This window comes from Amblyomma americanum, chromosome 1 (genome assembly GCF_052857255.1).
Source record: "Amblyomma americanum isolate KBUSLIRL-KWMA chromosome 1, ASM5285725v1, whole genome shotgun sequence".
NCBI classification, from domain to species: Eukaryota; Metazoa; Arthropoda; class Arachnida; order Ixodida; family Ixodidae; genus Amblyomma; species Amblyomma americanum.
In genome coordinates, this window is record NC_135497.1 from 241,623,227 (window position 1) to 241,644,026 (window position 20,800).

The following is a 20,800-nucleotide window of genomic DNA, read 5'->3' on the forward strand; positions in this document are numbered from 1 at the left end:
ACAGTGCAAATCAGACACAAGAAAACATTACAAGACACATGAGCACCAAGCCTTTCACCTTGCATTGTGTGCATCAAGTCTGCGTGTAGTTGTCGTATGCAGCAAGTTCAGAACTGCATGCCCTTAATGGCATTCACACTCACAAGTGGTTCCTTGGATGGCCGGAGAGCTCTGGCGAACACGCATAAAAATGGCGTAACCTTCCCCAAGTTCAGGGGTCCTTGGATGTGGAAGGATATCGAGGATTTCATTTGCAATTTTTTCAGTAATGCAGCCACCTTTGCATGCAGAAAAAACAGTGGTAGTATGCTGGAGAAATAATCTATCCATCTGGTGTAGCATCTTTCTTAATTTGCCATTCTCTTTAGTGTCTTATTAAGCAAGATATAAAAGAGAATGTGGTATGTGAAGTTTGACATTTTAAAGCGACGCAATGAAGATTATTGCTTCTGGCAAATGATGGTGGTAGCCAATGCTCCAGATGCCAATGCTTGCAAGTGACTGTCACCAGGCAGTGTTCATACTGTGTCGGGATTTGCAGAAGGCCTGCTGACACAAAGGAAGACAGCTATAACTGCCACCACAATTGGTTGAAGCATTTTTATTACGCTTGCTGCAGCTTATTAAATTTATTATTGCACCAGAATTTAAAATATGTAATCACAAAAAACTGAAATCATAAGTCTCCACTGAATATTCTTCTAGTGAATGTGTACAGAGACATTGTGAAGCATGTATGCACACTTCTTGCATGCCATTTTGCCCTCTGTTAGTGGCAGTGTGCTGCACCTATCAACACACTCCTAAGCAATATTTGATTGTTTGTGAAAGCAGTGTACAATGACTGTGCAGGGGGTTCAGTAGTTCAGACTCTTATTTTGTGCGTTTCCCTTAGTCACACAAGCTTCAAAACTTTCATTGTGTTGTTAGCAGCTCACTCGAGTTGCATTTTTGCTTGATTCAAGATTCACCTTTTCTTTTTGTGATGCTTGCGGGAAATTGACAAGTGGAAATGGCTTCTGTAACCACGAGCTACAGAACACGGGTGTTCAGAGTGCTGCAAAAGGTATTTTAGGTACTGAACTATAAAAGAAACTGAACTTCTTCATGCAAAGCACATAGTAACTAGCTTGAAATTGCTAAATGAACTTTTCACAAGACACTCACTATTGTTTTCTTCTGTGTGCTGGTTGTAATAAAGCTTACATAGGAGGAAGATACATAAATGCAAGTTGGTATGCGTCAGTGTATTGACTTCTTGCCCTGTTTTGATATAGAGCTCCGTAGAAGATGAAGTAGGATATTACTTGAAGGGGCCTGTATGTTTTCTACATGCTGATATGCAAGTGCATGCCGTGGTCACATATGTGCCACTAGCCGTACCACAGTGCTTGGGACAAGCCTCCTTACCAATCGACCTACTCTTTCTCCTCGTAATACTGCTAGTAGCTAGGTAGTATGCTAATTTTCTATTGTGTAACTTTTTATTTTGCTTCTGGTGACTTAGACAAAAAACTGTGGTCCAAGAAATTTTTATATATGCAATCCCATTAGGGATGCTGTTGAAAAGTGTTTCCTTGGATAAGAAAGATTGGACCTTGGTTTTCTTTTCTTTTTTCTTTCTGCACTGTAGGCTCGCTGTAAGCAGCTGGAGCAGCAACAACATGACAGTTTGCCAGAAATGACCTCTGACCTGTCGTGCAAACTTCGGGCTGCTGCAGACTCGGCAGAAGGTTCTCTGAGGTCAGTATGGTGGTGCCTTATATTGAAGGAGGGTTAACCTTGACCTTCTCTTTTGTGGAAGGCCATTTTTGCCAACTGTGGCCCCTCTTTGTTCTCCTTTCATTTTTTTTTGTAGCAGGATTTTAGGCCTCTGTGCAAAGATGTGAAGTTTCTTGCATCATAAGTTTATCTGTGCCAACAGTGCAATTAATATTTTCCTTTTGCCATTTTATGCATAAATTTTATGCCATGTATTGGTTTTTGTACATGTTTGACTTTTCAGTTTCAATAAAAATCTATAAATATACACTGAATTAATACTTTGAAATTTGGTTTCAACCGAAGAAGGTTAGTATTCTTGAGAGGTATACCACAACTTGCTGGCTATTGGGTACCAGTTACAGTCTGTCACAAGGGGAAATTTATAAAGTTCGGAAGCCAGGAGGCATGGTGAAACAGTGGGGCCCTTGGATTAAGTAGTGTGATTTCACGTTTTGAGGCATTGCTCCGCAACCTTATACACACACTGGTGCAGACTTGGAGGCTGCATCTCCTAGTGAAACTTTGTTTGCTAGCATAGGGCTGCATGCTCACAGAATGTCATCACCCTATCGGAGACCATGCTACTTTTTTATATGGAGGTTTTTCCATTGCATGTAAGGACACTGGCAAAGTTTTGTGGCCGTAACAAGTGGCTCTCAGCAAAACCATGCACAGCTGTCACTTGGCTGCTGGATTTCTGCTGCAGTCACTTTTTCTTTCTTTCCATTGCAAAAATTTGTTCTAGTGAAGCGTTTGCTGGTTTCTCAGTTCCTTCCCTAAGTGAAGCAGTGAGCAGCATGTCATAAGCAAGAAATACATGTTCGTTTACCACAGCCAGATGAAGTGATTTCATTGCCAAGGTTAAGAGACTGAAAGGCCTCTTGATTAGTCATGGCAAGTGTATATGTGTGCAGCTAACCTGTTGCTTTCACATGTTTGTTTTTCGCTTATCTGGTTTTTGTGCAACCAAGTTGTTAGAAATTAACTTACATTTATTTTTTTTGCCTCACAGGCCGATCAGATAGCTCCCATACTGTTACTTTTTGTTGTGGTGGCGGGATTTCTTCCTGCAAGCACTGCTCTGATACCGTATTAACTCGTGTAAAGGCCACACTTTCTTTTTAATATTCAGGTGGGAATCCTGAAGGTGTGGCCCATACATGCATTAAAGAAAAATATATAACTTTTTTTTTCTCAATTCTCTAGTCCAAAACAGCAGGGGGCGCAGCCCATACACTGGTGCGGCCCTTACATGAGATTTACAGTTTGTCCAAATGTGCATTAATTACTGACATGTTAGCAGATCATGCTAACAAAAAAGCCAACAGAAACTCTGCGTGACCTTTGACCACACAGTGATACCACATATAGTGCTGAAAAAAAAATATATACAATTCTTCCATGCGAAATAATAGTAGCCAAAAGAAAAAAACTAAATGAAAATTTCATTCTTAAATAAACAAGAAAAAAAACGTGCTCCGCATTAAAAAAAAATGAAAATTGAATTGTTTGTTCCCAAGGTATTGGTGAGCAATTTGTATGTGCTAGCATACCATCTTTTCAAATCGGCAGTAGATTGAAGAAACTTCATAGGCCTCAGTGTTGAAGCTTGAAGGAGTTTAAGGAGGGTGGAGCCTGAGAATGTTTCAAATGATTATTACTTGTGGTTTTGCTTTTCTTTTGTTTTCCTAGGTCCCTGCTGGATGGTGTGAGTCAATTGCGACTTTATTCACAAGTACTGGAGAGTTGGACCAAAGTGCATGAAGACCCCTCCTGATGATTGCCTAAAACTAGAACCAAGATTCACAGTTTGTGTACAGGTGCAGTTAAAAAGGCAAGGCATTTGCACGAAAGTCTACAGCTTCAGTGTACAGTTTAAAATGTCATTGAACTACCATCCTTTTAAAGAGAGTGCCTATGGTCATTGAGCTGTTGTTTTGTCATAACTATGTCTCAAACCCTCATCATTACTATTTAAAGTCTGCCAATAAAATTCTCATTCCTTGACTAAAAGCTACTCGTTATTTCTATGGTTGCTGTGTAACCATTCGCATAGTTTCAAAAAGCTCTTCAATGTTTCTTGCTGCTGAATTATAACTGAAGAAAGAATTTTTTTCTTTGGAAAGAAGTGTATAGATTTAGAAATATGAGGCCTTTCCATAGGCAAAGCCAACTGTCAAAACTTGTTTGGGGCTGAGACACCGGTGGCCTCATTTGAGTGTGCCTGACTATCGTTGCCTGAGCTGGGAATAATTGCAACATGAGTAACAACATGAGGTGTCGGTAGGCCTAAGCTGCTTTGCATCAAAGCTGCAGCCAGAGTCCTTCAATGCCACAGCGAACGGCGCTTCAGAACTAGCCATTGCCTATCATAAGATGTCTATTCCGGTTACCAGTACACAATATAGAATAATCGCTCATTCCACAACGCCTTCATCAGCGAAGAATGCCACGCAAGAGTTGCCTGTAGGCTTTAGTCAGTTAGGTTGGTTTCACCACATGACCGCTATGTGGCATGGAAAATGTGTACAAGCGATCGAAGGCCACCCTCATGCACACCCCACATTCATCTCGTCACACAATTTTACAACTCTAGCACTGCCAGCAGGTGCCCAAGGCCATGCAGCCGACCAGTCTTCTTGCACAAAATGTGATCGAAGAGTGTCTTTGAGAAAAGCGTCACTCTCAGGGGTGCGCCGTGCAGTTCGATGTATTGAAAAACTGGCGAAATTAGAGTTCGATACACTGCACAACTTTCCTATACTTTTAACAGGATTTTCAGGGGGATAATCTGTCTGTTCGATAAAGCCAATAATTCGAAATAATTTGGGCTTGATGTACTGTGCCACTAGGGACTAACTTGCGCGAAAAATCTGGGTGTGGTTTTGGCTAAATGCATGTCCTGTGTGCAAGTTTTAACTGATTACACGCACTATAACGAGCTTTCTTTCATATTTGACTTTGGAGGGTTCAGCTGTAATTTGGTGTATTGTATATCTACTCTGTGTTTTACCAAATAGAATATATGAGCACGCATCAGGAAGAACCAAATGCATGGCCATTATGATTCTAAACTATTAATAAATTTATGTGTTCTTGTCTTGGGATACTATTGTTCACTCTTATTTCGTGAATGCTCAACAGGCAAGAAGTATGTATTTCGGAGAAGAAGCACAATGCAATATGGACTTCCTTGAGGTGCACTGACCTCAGATCATTGAGGTGCGGTGTGTCTGATTACATTTTGAAGATGACAACTGTTGACAGCTATGCCTTTAATAGACTGCCACCATGGCATCCAAAAGGAGTACTGAAATGATGCTCCTTATGAGTAAAAGGCCTCTTGGGATACATGACGCTTCTTTTCTGCTCATGCTTGCTTCTTCCTTATTAATGATGGAAAGTATTCAGCAGGTGTGTAAATTGTTGTCTGTTCCATAAAATTTACAAGAACACCACCCTCAAACATGAATTGCTCATTCCTCTATCCTGTGTGTCATCCCGCATCGATCATCAGTTTAAAGTAGGGGTTCCACCATGCTGTACTGATATTCGTCTGAATTCGTTTATTCCTCACACCTGCAACAAGTGGAACCACTTCCCTGCCTCCATCAACACCGCCGACACCTTCAAGAAGTGTGACTACGATTTTATATGCCCTTCCTCTCTCCAATGCCTTTTGGCCTTGAGATAACAGAAAGAAATAAATAAATGAATTTAAAATACATAGCAGTTTACAATATGTAATGTGAACGCTGCACATTCTTATTTTTCTGGGTATACTTCAGTGTAAAGACAAACTGCACTTATGTACATGATTGCACTTCCTACCAAGGTGAAATGGTATGTAAATGGAAAAATTGGAGGATGCTTAAGCTTTGCCTTTAAGAGTGGAACACGACAGCGTGTTGCAGCACTGTCAGGGAGTCCACGGAACGCCATCGCCCATTCGGTGCGACACCTTGCCCGTTAGACAAATCGCTCTGCTACATACGGTGAAACGGACGCGTGGAGCGGCAAACCACGTAGAAGCGCTGCCAGGCGTCTTGCCGAAACGCGCGCGACTCAAGTTGCAGTTGTAGTTCGTCAGCACATCGTTCTCGACAAACCCGATGCCGCGAACGCCAGCGTAGCTTTCGTGCCAAACAAACGGGCAGCAAGCCGCAAGCTTCGTGGTGAACGCGCTTTGGATGTGCGCTGCATTGTCCGCCGCTCACCGCGTGATTACTGCTTGCCTGCACGGCCGCACTGCGCCCGAACGAGATGAGCGGGAGGCACTGCAGTCGCGCGCCATCTGTTGGGGCAGTGGCATACATTGCGAGGAGGAGGAGGAGGGATTTTTCGCTCACGGGGAGGAGGAGGGATTTTTGCTCACGGCCGACACCGACGACACCGGCTTTTCTGCGACACGAGCTCCTTAACGCTGTCGAGTTAAAATGGGGCAGGTGCTCATTTGAACACTGGTTGCAGCAATGTACTACGCAGAAAATGTGAGGGGACTGTACCATGCTCCATACTATCGGCATTCATAGCACCAGGTGTCCACCTTTTGCTTCATCATAGTGAGCTTCCCCTCAATGGTCTCCTTACTGCGAGGCGTGACAGAATGTAGGTGCAGAGCAGAAAAAAAGACTTGCTGCATTTATCGTCTTGTTTCTAACTGCTTTCACATTTCTGGCTGCTTTTGCAGGCAACAATTCTCGAACGTAAAGTCATAAATTTTATAACAAATTGATTATATTTCTGAAATCTGATTCTATTATGAAATTAGAGAATTTGCTTTTGCACATAATGTGTTTCCGGAACTTTTGAAATTATAATACAGATGTGCTGAGCATTGGTGACAGAAGGATGTCAGATATGTCCACTTAGTAAAAAAAAAAAAAACATTGGAAATTTTAATTGGAACCAATTGGATATTCCAACTGGTTCCAACTGGACCAACCAATTGGACTCATTAGGCTTTAGGCAGTTATTGCATCCAGAAAATATTCACAAAATGCACAATGTGAAAAATATTTCTACAACTACAAATTAATGTACAAAAGGAAGACTGATTTGTGAAGACTGCAGGGAGACGCTCTGCCTGGTGCCAATCAATATTTTTGCACGGGAATTGGAAATCGCGTGCTTTTATGGAAATCAAGGCCAACAGACATGCATACATCACACACAAAAAACACTACACATTCAGACACTGATATCATATATAAGCTCATTATATTCACCCTTCTAATTTTTAATAAAAACACGTGTTGCATCTGTAGATGCAACATGTAAAATGCTTCTCTATGCTATGTGGCTTGCTTGTTCATGCAGCAGTTGAATATGTGACTTGGCAGTTAATGGTTCCTATTCTCTAATAACGTGTTAGGGGACAGTACTTGCTGCATTCAGTCAGAATTAATTAAAAATCTGCATCCTTTGCGGTGACAAAGAGCCAGATCAATCAACATACACAGCAGTGGTTTTGATTCATCTCTCTTCCTCTGGGGAAGCGACCACTCTAAAGTGGAAGTGGCAGTGACCTTTTAGGGTCTATCAGCAGCAAGGATCATTGCAGTACATATGCTGCTTGTTTGGTTTTTTGTCGTAGTAGATGATGTGGATTTTCAATTATTTCTGACTGAATCAGGCAAGTGACATGTTATACCACATTATGCTTTAAATTGCAGCATGAATAACACCCAGTGTAGCTGAGAGAAGCATTCGACACATTGCATTTAACGATGCAACACGTGTTATTATTAAAAAATTGGAAGGGTGCACATCCAGAGAACACACTTAATTCCAACTTAAATAGCCCATTTACGTGATTATCATGCTGGGGCGTGGCGCTTGCCCACTGAGCGCAGTTATTTAATTTCGAATATGATAGTGCAGGTGAATACAGTTTAGTAGGGTAAGTCGCTGATAGCTCTTGCTATAAGAACCATATCGGTTCTGTCTTGTTTGCCGAATATGCAGATGTTCACATGGATACATTGGGTGCAGTTGGACAGACCGATTGGGTGCAATTAGTAAGATCAATTGGGCTAACCAGTTGGAAATCCAATTGGTCTAATTGGATAGTTCATTTGGAGTATCCAGTTGGAGCCAGTTGAGAACTACATTGGTCCAATTGAAACCGGTTTGAAATCTAGTTGGTTCATTTTTTTTTTTTTTACTGGGCGGCTGCATGAAATGCCTGGCTTTTCTTGCCCTTGCTGTTAACAAATAAGATTGTAACAAATGTTAAAAAAAAGTTGATATGATTTGAAATCCTGTCAATCTAGATATGTCTGTGTGTGGTTGCAGTCCAGACACTGCAAAATGACAGACGTGTAGTCTGTAGTGTGCTGGATATACTCATATACTATTAAAAAAAATATATGATTTGGTGTGATGTACTGAAGGCTTGTAAACATGATTAAATATCCTCTTGGATACACGGAGAATCAGGATTTTGTTCTGGGCTAGTTGGTTCATTGCTATCAACAGATTAACTCAACGCGAAAGAACGACGACGCGAGCTCACGAGCTTTGGTATACTTTATTTTGGCTTTGTTGTAAGGCCTGTGTTGAGTGCACGGGTCACAAAGTTCTCTTTCTTGTTCTTTCGTATTCGAGCGTTTTCAGGCGTCCTTTCACACTGTCATTTGGCAGACCGTATAACGTGATACAGTGTCACTGGTATATATCGTGCTGGTTTGGGGAACAATAAAAAGTTAGGCAGCGCCCGTCCTATGTTGTGCGTTCTCTTTCGCATCCTCGTTCCTTCGCGCTGCAGGTTAATCTGTTTATACATGGAGCACTGTAACATTGTATTTTCCTTTAGCCGCGAAGAACCAAGTGCCAAAGTGCATACTGTGTAACACAGGGAAGAAAGGTTGCAAGCTATCGTGGCATTTCAAAGGAAAAAAAAAAAATCACGCTTCAGAGGGATTTACAAGTTGGTGCTTTTGTGCCTCTTTTGAAGCTGCCGCCACGGGCCACATAATGAACAGCAAGCGTTTGGGATGAAGAAAAGTAGTTATTTTAATTGTGTAGTTAGTATTTATTGAGATTTCGAGTTAGTTTCTGCGACTGTTTTTCTGACATGTCACCTTCTTTTTCAAACTCGGAATTTTTTATCGGCTTCTTTTTTTTATGATGAAGCCTTACGATCCATATCAATCCATAGCCGAAGCCGCATGGTAGTTTTGTTCATAGGTTTCGGATGCGGTGTACGGTGTCTTGATGGTTGTGTAGTAGCTGGCAAGCTCCATTGGAAAGCGGGGAAAGCGGAGAGGTCCCGAGAAAAACAGGCGAAGGAGTTTTGGAGCTAGGTGAAGGCACCGACTGCACGAAGCCCTCGAGGTCACCTATATATAATGAGAGCCCCATTGTGAGTTAACGGCAGACAAGCGGCCCGCGGTGTCAACGAACGTTGTCAGCGGTGTCGCCACAGCAGGGGCTATGAACTCGCTTATCAGCCTGGATGTTGCGGCTTCTCGTCGGCATGAGCTATGAGAGAAAGTGCCGTGCAGGTTCATGTCATTCCTATCCCGGAGTGCGAGAACAAGTGCCACAGCGATGTCTAAGACATGCGCTCCGCCGCCGGGTGAGCGGCGGGAGTTCGCGAACGTCCTTAATGCTGCCGACGCGGACAGTATTTACCTTTACCTGCCAAGAAACCTTTCGTCGTGCCACATGTGTGCCGAGGTAGAAGAACAGCATTGGGAGCGCAAGATGAAACTCTTAGCGGAGTTTCTGAAGCGAGAATCGTTGGAATCCGGCGATGACGATGTGCTGAGCATGAAGCCCATTCCCCCCGGTAAGGATTTCCTAGCTGCCTTCTGATGGTTCGTCTACTCGCTGGCGGTACCTGGTCGTTAGAATTTTGTCCATAACTTTCGGTCAAGCCACTTAACCACGCTCCTGCCTGACCGCGTTCAAGTTGACAGAAAATCGGCTTTTCCTTCAATGAACAGGTAATTGCGCCAAGTTCCTGCATCAGCATCGTCCGCGTCTTATTGATCCGCGTCTTATTTCACCTGACATTAGAAGAACCGCCTGTCGATCGTAATGACGAAGCTACAACTTGTCAAACGTCTAAAAAGGCTCGAACGCAGTGGACAGAGATATTGTTCTTATTTATTTATTTCATACGTGCAAATCTCCCGTTGGGCATTGGTGTACGGTGGTGTAAACATAGACTGATTTTAACAGCACCGTATATTATATTCATGGGCTATTCATTTCCTCATTCCCCATTCCTGCATCTCGAACAAGTTTGATAAATATCGGGTTAAATTCTGCATCTGTTAGGATAATGCCTTCCCGAAATGTAAAACAGTTTACAAGCCAATGAAATAAGGTACCGCGGACTGAGGCATCGTACAAAAACCGAATGACACCCAGAAACCATTTAGAATCTCATGCACTTAGGATTGACGAAATAACTGTTTTCGTCGGCTTTATCCCCTTTGTAGCCTTATTTACTCGAGTCATTATTTTGCCAGAAGAATAAATTGCCAGAACTCTACTGCTCAGACATGAAAATTTACGGTTCACATTCAGAAGTGATTGCTGTGGCTGTGCGTTACAACTCTTCCTTTGTGGAATCAGTGTGAGATTGCATATCAAAGAGACGGCATACGAAACAGGCATAGCTAGCTAGGTTAGTTCTGATTTTAAATTGAAGAACGACGACAATGCGCACCGTAAGCGGCCTACCGTTGTAATTTTGCTATTGTTCAAGCAATAGGCTGGCTTTGTTACGGGCGCCTCTTATGCAGCAGGCGTGTAAGATCCGCATGCAGGCTGTCAAAAACTTGTCCCGCCTCGCGGCCTCAGCCGTCGTCCTGAAAGGAGATTCCGCGCACTATCACGGTTTCAAGTAGCGAAGGGCATACACTTGTATCTTGCAGCGAGCCCGCTTCCGCCTTGGTCGACCTTGTCCCCGTGCCTGCTTCGTTCGCCGCCGTTATCTCAAGGTTTACGCGCCGGAGATTTCCCTTTCGCTTCAAGGAGGCCTGCGCTTGGCGCGCGGGGATTTTTGTGACTGAACGGGTGCTGTGAGCTGGAAGAAGTTAGATCATGGATGCGTTTACTTCGCTCAGAGTGAATAAACGAATGGATTGTTCCGCTCAATTCCTTTGGCTTATATTTCCAGTTTTATTGAGTAGTGTCGACGCCAAAGTTTTGATTTCGTGTTTTCTTCTTTGTAATGCTGCGTTACATATATCGCATAAATGGATTATAAATTAGTGTAAATGAATCATCGCGTGATATTCTCTTACGACCGCTAAATGGTTTCCTGTTTCGGTTTTAGCAGCCGACGGATGTAATATAGTTATAATTGTTTTTTGGGGAAAGGAAATGGCGCAGTATCTGTCTCATATATCGTTGGACACCTGAACCGCGCCGTAAGGGAAGGGATAAAGGAGGGAGTGAAAGAAGAAAGGAAGAATGAGGTGCCGTAGTGGAGGGCTCCGGAATAATTTCGACCACCTGGGGATCTTTAACGTGCACTGACATCGCACAGCACACGGGCGCCTTAGCGTTTTTCCTCCATAAAAACGCAGCCGAGGCGAAATGCAAAAGGCGCCCGTGTGCTGTGCGTTGTCAGCGCACGTTAAAAAACCCTATACGTGGTCTAAATTCGGAGCCCTCCACTACGACGTTCCTCATAGCCCATGTGTCGCTCCGGAATGTTAAACCCCACAAATTACGAGCTGTTGGTGCACGTTAACGAAATCAAGGTGGTCGAAGTCAATCCGAATCCCCACTACTCCACATATTTAACTTCAAATGAAGTGGTCTGAGAAGCCGAATGAGTCTTGAAATTTCTAAATGGGCACGAAATAAACGCCGTGCAAAATATTTGTCAACATCGGTGAAATGAAATCAGAGACTTCGCATTTCCACGAAATTATTTACTTTGATTTTTAAATTATAATACGAATGCGCTGATAATTGATTACAGAAGGACGACGTGAAATACCTGTGTTTTCTCGTCCTTGTTGTTTCACGCTATTCGGTCCAGGGCCGCCGGCCCTATATAGGGGGCCCATGCGAGGGACATTTATATTTGCTTTTTCTTCGGTCGCAACATAACGTTTGTACACGTGGCAACATTTTGAGCTCACTGCGTACATGGCCGCGTACGGTAGGAGGATGTATGCACGTTATGCAGGTGGGCTTGGAAGACGGGAAAAAAAAAAACTCGATAGAAAAGTGGTTACGAAGAAAGGGAAGCGCACCAGGATATATTTAAGCAGCGCGAAATGAGAACATCGAGGAAACACGGAAACGATAGGACAAGCGCTGACTACCGACAGTTTTATTAGAACAAGCAACAAGAAACTCGTATGGTCACATACTCTCATCTCCCTTCTGACCACATCGTCACCCATCACGACCCTCTTTGTTCTTCTCCCCTTCCCCAGTGCAGAGTAGCAGGCCAGATCTCGATCTTTCTGGCCGACCTCTCTGCCTTCGTTTCATTAAATTTATCTGTCTATCTATTCCTTCGTTGTCCTCATTTCTTCGCGCCGCTTAAATTAACATGATGAGTAACCGACTAGCTCCCACAAAGATTTTAATCAGCTGCCTCACGCTGAGTGGACGTATCAACCGTGCCATGGGTTAAGGAATGAAGGATCGAAGGAGTGAAATAAGGGAGAAAGATGAGCCGTAGTGGACGGCTCCGGGCAATCTGGGGTTCTTCAACGCGCACTGAGTCCCATAGGTGGGCCAATGCCCTCATGTTTACTTTTTCTCCCTCACTTTTGAATCCATGGCTCTCCCTCACCCTCGTCCTCATTTTGAAACATTATCCGGCCCTCCCTCACCCTCACTTCGAAAAATTTGCTGGCCCCCCTCATCCTTATTAACAGTCGTTTTAAAACTCGAAATATTTTGTAGTCGGCAACTTATGGCGATATTACTGAGTAATGAACATAAAAGACAAGCCGTCAAGGCTCTATGCACTATTGGACGAGAGTATCGATGCTTATATTAGCGCGCGCGCGCGCGCGCGCGTGTGTGTGTGTGTGTGTGTGTGTGTGTGTGTGTGTGTGTGTGTGTGTGTGTGTGTGTGTGTGTGTGTGTGTGTTTTGACCTAATACGTGAGAAAAAACCGCGACAGTTACGAGTTCAGCCCCAAAATATCACTCCGTCTTAACTTCTGGCACGCACTGCAACATACATGTGCCCTGCACTTATAACATCAGCGGCGTCGTGTCAGCGCGTTGTGTCTGTGTACAAAAAAAAATGGCAGTGGCTTGGCTCGGCTATGCCAGGATATACGTAGCGAGAGGTACGTTTCCCTGGCTGAGCTTGTCTTTCGGAAACTCGAATGGTGTGATCAGTCACACGACGGGCCTTCACATCGTCTTCTGTTGGTTCCCGTTGACTGACGCCTTCCATAGGCTCCATCTCGACGGCTATGCGCCGTCTATTACGCTCGGCAGCCTGGCATCTCCGTTAGGCAAGGCGTTCCTCTCTCTGTTCGGGCGTCTCCGCTGCTCTCTCTCTCACGCTCATTCTCTTTGTTGAGTAGCCAAGTGCCAAGCGACAACCTCAGGATCGAAAGAGAAATCTCTTGTCTATACCGCCGTCTAGCAGCGACTGGACTCTCCTTCTCTGGATGCATGTCAAACGTTGTGATACAGACGCCCATTACATCTCCGCCTTTTATACGCAATCCTGCGCATGCGACGTGCGGTTCGGGTGATAGAGCGGCATGCGGCGAGGCGCCGACGAAGAACGCGGCGCAGCTGTGGGGACTGTCTGGTTGCGATGGCATCGGCGCATGCGCACAACTGCTCATCCGCGTGACGTCACGCTCGGCTTCAACGGTGGAGCGGGCGCGCGGACGCGGCGACGGCGAAGCGCACGCCACATCTGCTCCTCTCCGCTTGCCATGGTAACGACGCATGCGCACAAGTGGCCTCTCCCATGTAGCGCGAAATTTTCGACTGGTAGCCCAGTGTAGCTCTCGCTACAAAACTAATGAACGCCAAGAATATTTAGAAAACAGTGCAGTAGTGTTTTCCACAACAATTACAATAAGTGATAAGCACAGAATAGACTCAGAACAAGGAAAGCTTGCAGTTCGCTCGATTACTATTACCCGATGACACTGCGATAGCACTGAGTCTTGTGAATTTCACTGTTTCTAATCTCCCGCCATTTCGTGCGGTTTGCTGCATGCTTGTTTGATGACGCTTCCATGCATATAGAAAAAAGGTGATGAAGATCACGCTTTCATACTACAGCGTGAGAGAGTGACAGTTTAGGATAACACGCCGACATTGCGAGCACAGCTCGCGAGCTTGGCAGTTCGTGCAGGCAGAATGTTGAGATTTCTCCCAACTGAATGTTCATCGGGGGAAAGTGTATGAACCGACCGATTTTAACCGACCGGAGTGTCACTCCCTCTTGGTGATGTGCTCAGCCTTACCTCGCGTCTAGTGCTCTGTTGCTCTTCCTCTTTGCGATGTGTCTCGTGGCGTTTCCTAGAAGCATTGTAAATAATTTAGTTAATTTGGACAGAATACACTTTCATTGTAACAAATACCATGCTTAAAGGACAGCTGTGGTGATGGCGTAGTGGTCTGAAGCAGCGGCCAGCGGAATTGATTTTTTAGCGCCGCCGCGGGTTTGGATCCCGCTCCCCCAGCTATGATTTTTTTTTTATTTCGTTAGTGCCTTCCCTTAGTGCGATGCCGGCTTTCCGCTGCAGTGAGGCTCTAATGCAGTCGCTTAAAATAAAACATTATTCAGGCGGCCCGAAAATGGAGCGAGTCGCTGAAATGCACCATTTGGGCTGAATAATGGTAATCACTAACTCCCCGAGTCTGGAGGGAACGATTCCTGTGGTCGCCGCTTCCACTCCACCGAAGAGCGGTTGTCTGTCTGCCTTCGGCGAAGCCTGCATCTAGCAAATGGCCCACATTGGTCACGTGTCGTTGTGACGTCATCACAAGCTGCCCACCGCAGCAGCTCAATTAATGATTATAGTCGCGACAGATTCCTCAGGAACAAACATGGGTCTCACAAGCCCCACCGATGGCAGCACCTGCCATTGCAGGACAGTGGCGCGTAGCCTAACCGCTGCACCTCTGCGCCAGGAGCGAAATCAGGACTCCCCGGGGTCTGTGAATGTAGATAATGACCAATTCTACCGCAGCACAAGTCTAAAATGATGAGATATCACGCTAGCTTATATCACATGATATATCAACCAAAGTAAGGCAGCTCAGTTCAAGCAAAATCACATGAAGTCATGGTAAACAATGGCAAAACCATGGCTAATGGTGCTAGCGCACGATAATTCGTGGTTGACCCCAAGCTAAACCGCCCGTGATCTTTTTTTTTTTGCTTGCCCGTCTATGCATTACCCAAACGCTGAGTGTCAGTTACCTACCATGTCTGCAAGAAATTTGGTTCATAAAATCAGGCGCGCGATTACGGGGTCACACGTCTCTCAAGGGACAGAAATAAACCAAGTGCGAATGAAAAATTTTCACATCCACGCCGCCAACAGGCTTTGATTTGATAGTGGAATTTCGTAGAAGTGTTTTGCTGCGCTGCAGCCAGTTCTTTGAGACCTCACTGAGCTGAAATCCGACTTCGTTCCGGGAAACGAGGCTTAGAACTTGGGAATTCAACAGTCTTACTAGGTGTAATTTAGGTATAATAATGAAAATTTTGACTGCGATACCACGGTTCCCGTTGTACCGGCGGCCGCCCGCACGGCCCGGCCAGTGCCCCCTTGTTAGCTCACTATGCAGGGCGTTTCAACTATGACTTTACACAGTTTTCTAAATAGCTTTTCGAGTTAGAAGAGCGCTTTTTTCGGCTAGAATTGTCCGCGGTGTAGTACATCGCGGCGACGGAGAAGGTGTGCGGCTGCCCGCCTTTCGTGTACGCCTCGTGTACCTCCAGACTGCAGAAACTGCGTCTTCCCCGGGAACCTTCACCCCAAGAACTAGCGCTTTAGGAAGGGAATTCATAACGGGCTGCGCTTTGTACTGTGCGCGCTCAGTGCACGTTAAAGAACCCCAGGTGGTCGAAATTTCCGGAGCCCTCCACTACGGCGTCCCTTATAGCCTGAGTCTCTTTGGGACGTTAAACCCTCACAAATCACAAAAAAACGTTAGCCCGGAGTACTGTTCGGGCCACCACACTCGCCCACAAACCGTCCATCTTGCCCTCCCTCGCCCCCACCTCATGATGTCCTCCCTCCCTCGCCCTCACCTCACCATGTCTTTCCTCCCTCACCCTCGTCCTCACGAATTTTCATGCGCCCATCCTCCCGCACTCACCCTCGCCTCACAGAGTGAAATCCTCATGAGGTGAGGGTGAGGGCGCCCTCATGAGGGCTCGCCTTCGTGAGGATGCCCACCTCTGGCACTGACGTCGCACAGTACATGGACGTCTTTTGCATTTCATCTCCATTGAAGCGCAGCCAATGCGTCCTCGTGATCAACAGGTGAAAGCTTTAACTACTGAGCTATACCGCCGCGGGTACAGACTCGATAGAAACATGGACTTACGGGAACTTTATTACAGTGGATTTTCGCCTTCGAGAGTGGGCCTCTTGGTTCAAAAGCCCAGCTGTGGCTGCATGCCATTTCCCGCGTACAACGTAGTAAGCATGGAAGACAGTCTTGATAGGAAGCATATACTTCTATGGGAGGCATAATTTAGTTCTCTAGGGCCCAGAACCTTAACTTCTGGTTGGGCCTTCGAGCTCGTCTCCAAACTTCGTCTCAAACTGCGATTTAAGCTCAGATGCACCTCAATAGCTTACCTAAATGTTAACACACACACAGGGGGATCGTAAATAATTTGCACGGTAATTTCAAGCACACAAAAAAAAGAAAGCTAAGTCAACTGAGGGGATTCGAACAGTCGTCCCACGCGTAAAAACACAACACTAACACATAGCGTCACGAAAGCGACGCGTATACGAAGCCTTTTAATTGTACTCTTACCCTGGCCACAGATGCCCTTACGCCATAAAAATCCACCACCACCATCATCATCATCATCATCATCATCATCATCATCATCATCATCATCATCATCATGTACTCTTATCCGTTCTCATAAAATTTTCCCTTTTTTCCTGTTAGGTTGCGCTACGTAACTGGAAGTTGTAGGGTGCCTCGATGAAGTCGTGGTGCTGTGCTGTTTAGAGAGTGGAATCATGCCTATGGGCCGGAGTACCCGTTAGAAGAATAAATAGAAGAAAGGCATTGCAATCCGTCACGTCCGCTGAAGAAAAAGCATACAATGCTACCCGACCACAAGGTCTGTGGGAGCTCCAGAAATAGGCGGAGCGTGTGACGTCACGCGTGCCTTTAAGTGGTTGGCTAGGTGCCACGATCAGTGTGTACGGAGCCGTGGTCGGGAGTGCGCACAAACCTATGCCAACACCCGCACAACAAAGACACCCAGAGTGCATTGCTTGTAGTGTGTGCGCTGTTATTAGCGTACATCCGATGCATGGCATACACTACATGGTGCTCAGATAGAGCAATAGGTGCATTCATCATTGCCTCAGTGTTTGTCGATGTAGTCAGCACCTCAAAGCATTAAATGTATTCCGCCAGTATTCGCTAGATCGCCGTTAGCGTGTAAGTTATTGCAACGTTTTTCCCCTTTATTTGTCAAACAGACAAAGAGTAATTCAGATACAAATTCGCCGCTTTCCTGGCGCTTTTCGCGCCTGTTCTACAGGCCGAGAAGTCGGTGATCTATGCGGCTATCCGAGTAGAAGAAGACCGCGCTCCAATCGACGCGGCACTGCGTAGCATTACGCAAAAGTTCCATGACCAGCATAAAAGCGTAAAAAAGAAACCACACAACGAAAGCATGGCCACATATCCTAGCCCAATCCAGAGATGCCTTATTTAGACAAGCATTACGGGACCAATTAAAAACAGTCTAAGAGTTTCTCTGTTCAACGACGTCAAGGTGGTGCGTGGTACCGGAAGCCAGTATTCGATAGAATAGCTGAAGCATTAAGGCTGTTCCGACTGGAAAGGGAAGGAGGCGGCCTTTTGTCTCCGTGCAGTGGGGAGTGGGTGATTCGTTGTTCGGGCTAGGGGTGCGGAGGGATGAGGGGAGGTGCGCGGTCAGTAGCGCTGAAGAGCACACTCCCCACAGCATGGGGACAAAGGACCGTCCCCTCCCCTTTCCTGCCTAGCCTCTGCTGCACTGCCATAAAAAGCAGGCGATGGACGAAAAGTAATTTTGACTCTTTGTGTAATAATGTATATAGTATATTTATTTTGCATTTATAGTGTTCACTTTTAATGTTTTTATGCAGTGTATATTTATTTTATGTAGTGTACTATTTACCTCCCCCCATGTCTTTCTTCTGTCCCCTCACCTCTTTTATTTCATTTCTCCCACCTGCCTGCTATCCTTTCTTTCCGCTGCCCCAGCTCAGGTGCCGCCGCACGTGATGGCAGATGCCGGGGCTAGCAAAAATCTTTTACCTTCCTTTTATGTTATTTTTTTTAAATAAACCACTACTACTACTACGAAAAGTAAGCAGTGCGTCACGGCACTATACGCTGCGACTGTAGCGAAAAAAACTAATTTTTGCGTTTTTCGCGAATCGCAGAGACCTCGCCAAAAATTGGTTCCGCGAATAATCTGGGCGAATGGAGCACCAGGGGTTGCGCGATTTCGATCGCCTGTGCTTCGTGAAATTTAGTGCTCGCGAAATATTCTGACTATGCGACTTCGGCCGAATTCGCGAAATATTGGGCTCGCGGAAAATAAGTAATTCACAGTAACCCCCGCATCAACTTTTCAAAGTCAATACCTATGTACTACGATGCATTTTCTTTGACAACGCTGGAAACGCAGGCAAATGCATGAAGCGCTCTTGCATCGCAGCTGTCACTGCCGATAATAGTTGCACGGTGAGAACTGAGCTAGTCGCGACAAACCCAACACGTACTTAATTTTTTTTTTCCCACAGAGCTAACAGGCTTTACGGTGCCACTGTTGGTACGAGGGGACTCAAGGAATGCGCATTTCCACGCCGTTCGACGTTTTACAATCATCGCTCCTGGCCTCTGAAAGCAATATAGGAAGCTTAATTGCCAAGATCACTTATACCGTGTCTGCTTAAAAAGGCGTGGGCCCTCCGCGGACGCCAAAAGGCGGCGTTATAGACGTTAAATGCATTCCATTTTTTATTTATTAGTTTATTTTTTTGTTTATTAATTTATTTCAGTTACCCTCTTGACCCAGAGGGCATTATAGAGGAGAGTGATACAGTACAAAACAAAAAAAAAAGAAGAAAGGAAGGAATACCCGCCGCGGTGGCTCAGTGGTTAGGGCGCTCGACTACTGATTCGGAGTTCCCGGGTTCGAACCCGACCGCGGCGGCTGCGTCTTTATGGAGGCAAGGCGCCCGTGTGCTGTGCGATGTCAGTGCACGTTAAAGATCCCCAGGTGGTCGAAATTATTCCGGAGCCCTCCACTACGGCACCTCTTTCTTCCTTCCTTCTTTCACTCCCTCCTTTATCCCTTCCCTTACGGTGCGGTTCAGGTGTCCAACGATATATGAGAGATACTGCGCCATTTCTTTTTCCCCAAAACCAATTATTATTAAGAAGAAAGGAACATACAAATTGTAATACAGGAGTGAACTGGGGATTATTCTAGTCTGAAAAGCACACGGTAACGCGGGGTAACAAAAAGTACTAACATCGCAAGGGAAGCATGGCTAATAAGTGGCAACACTCGTCAATGTTTGTCGTTAAAAACGAAGGGAGTAGAAGAGAGAGCAGAAGAGAGAGTAGTTGATAGGCACGTATTTCATAGCTCTGTTCCACTCTTCGTCCGGCTTAATTAAACTGTCTCCTCGTGTAAGACGTGGTTAACGAGTAACCTCTCTGCGTGCAAGGATTCTTTCCTGGGAGAAATACCAGCTTGCTGCCTTCTAATCGACGCTGGCGCCCCCTCGCTGGTTCTGTCCCTAAACTTGGGGGAAGAACTCCAGTACAAAGCAGTCCGAGGCTGTGCGCAGTCGCCCACCGCTGTGACGCTGGTGTCCACTGCGCAGCGGACGGCGCGGTGCGCGGCATCCTCCGCCGCGGGCCCCCGAAGAAGAGCCCCGCCGGCTGGACCGAGCGGCGCCGCCGGGGCCGCCTGGTCACCTTCGCGGACGCGCTGGGCCTGGAGCTGGAGCACGTGCGCCGCCTCGTGCACCGCATCCGGACTCCGCAGCCGGCTCCCAGCACCGCGCCGCCCGTGCTCGAGCCCGAGTTCACGCTCGCCTCCGGGCACGAGCTGCGACAGCGCGTTCACCGGGACAAGGTACGTGGGTCGCCTCTGGGCACGGGAACACGGCGGCGCGCTCTGAAGCGTGTACCTTACACTGTAGAGAAATACGCACCCTTATAGGTGCATTGTGTGTATAGCTTGCGTCCTTGAACCCGCTATAGTAAGGGGTCAAATGTCAGTGGCTATGCATTGCACCTTTTTAGGTCTGGATTGTTTTATAGTTGCAAGTACAGATCGACGGGGTTTGAATGGCACTGCCAATTTCTGTGGCAGAGCGCTTTGATATTGCCATTCGCGAAACTTTTCCCATAAGGTCCATCTGTCATAAAACGGTGGTCCGATGTGGCCAAAATTCGGTTGTTCACGTATTGCTGGGCCGCCTGCGATCTATTAATAGCGTAAACTGTGTTAAAGTTGCAAACTTCGAGTTTGTTAATACACACACGACCGCCTGGCAACAAAATAAGTGAAACAGATGCTATAACAAAGATTCTTAGATGTAACAGTCTGGCGGATAAATTAAAGTAAAATAAGCAAAGAAAAGACGCTCTTCAGAAGACCATGGCAACATATAAGCAACAGTTTTTATTTGCCGCTTTCAGATAGCGTCGTCATTCGTAAACATCTTATACTCGAATGTGATAGTATCCATCCGGATGTCGATGCAGGCACACTCGCTCTCCCTGAAGGCCCTATAGGGTTTAGAGGCAACAATGGTCATAAGCGGTGGAAGTTAGCAAAAAGCTATTTG

General features: G+C 45.8%; 2 protein-coding genes across 4 annotated transcripts in view; both read left to right on the forward strand.

Moving 5' to 3' along the window:
* LOC144114832 (uncharacterized) overlaps positions 1-6,637 on the forward strand; it is a 36,361-nt gene extending 29,724 nt beyond the window's left edge. Inside the window, exons 6-7 of one of the 3 annotated variants that reach the window (XM_077648820.1) lie at positions 1,634-1,743; positions 3,457-5,092. In XM_077648820.1, coding sequence (XP_077504946.1) covers positions 1,634-1,743; positions 3,457-3,541 — 195 coding nt within the window. In that variant the 3' untranslated portion in view covers positions 3,542-5,092. Of the gene's footprint in view, positions 1-1,633; positions 1,744-3,456 lie in introns of all 3 variants that reach the window. The other 2 variants (XM_077648818.1, XM_077648819.1) reach the window with 2 other exon arrangements.
* Positions 6,638-8,934: 2,297 nt separating this feature from the next.
* The window catches only part of LOC144114834 (protein phosphatase 1 regulatory subunit 3E-like), a 37,467-nt gene continuing 25,601 nt past the window's right edge, over positions 8,935-20,800 (forward strand). Inside the window, exons 1-2 of the mRNA XM_077648821.1 lie at positions 8,935-9,559; positions 19,829-20,082. Of these exons, the coding sequence (XP_077504947.1) occupies positions 9,277-9,559; positions 19,829-20,082 (537 nt within the window). The 5' untranslated portion in view covers positions 8,935-9,276. The remainder of the gene's footprint in view (positions 9,560-19,828; positions 20,083-20,800) is intronic.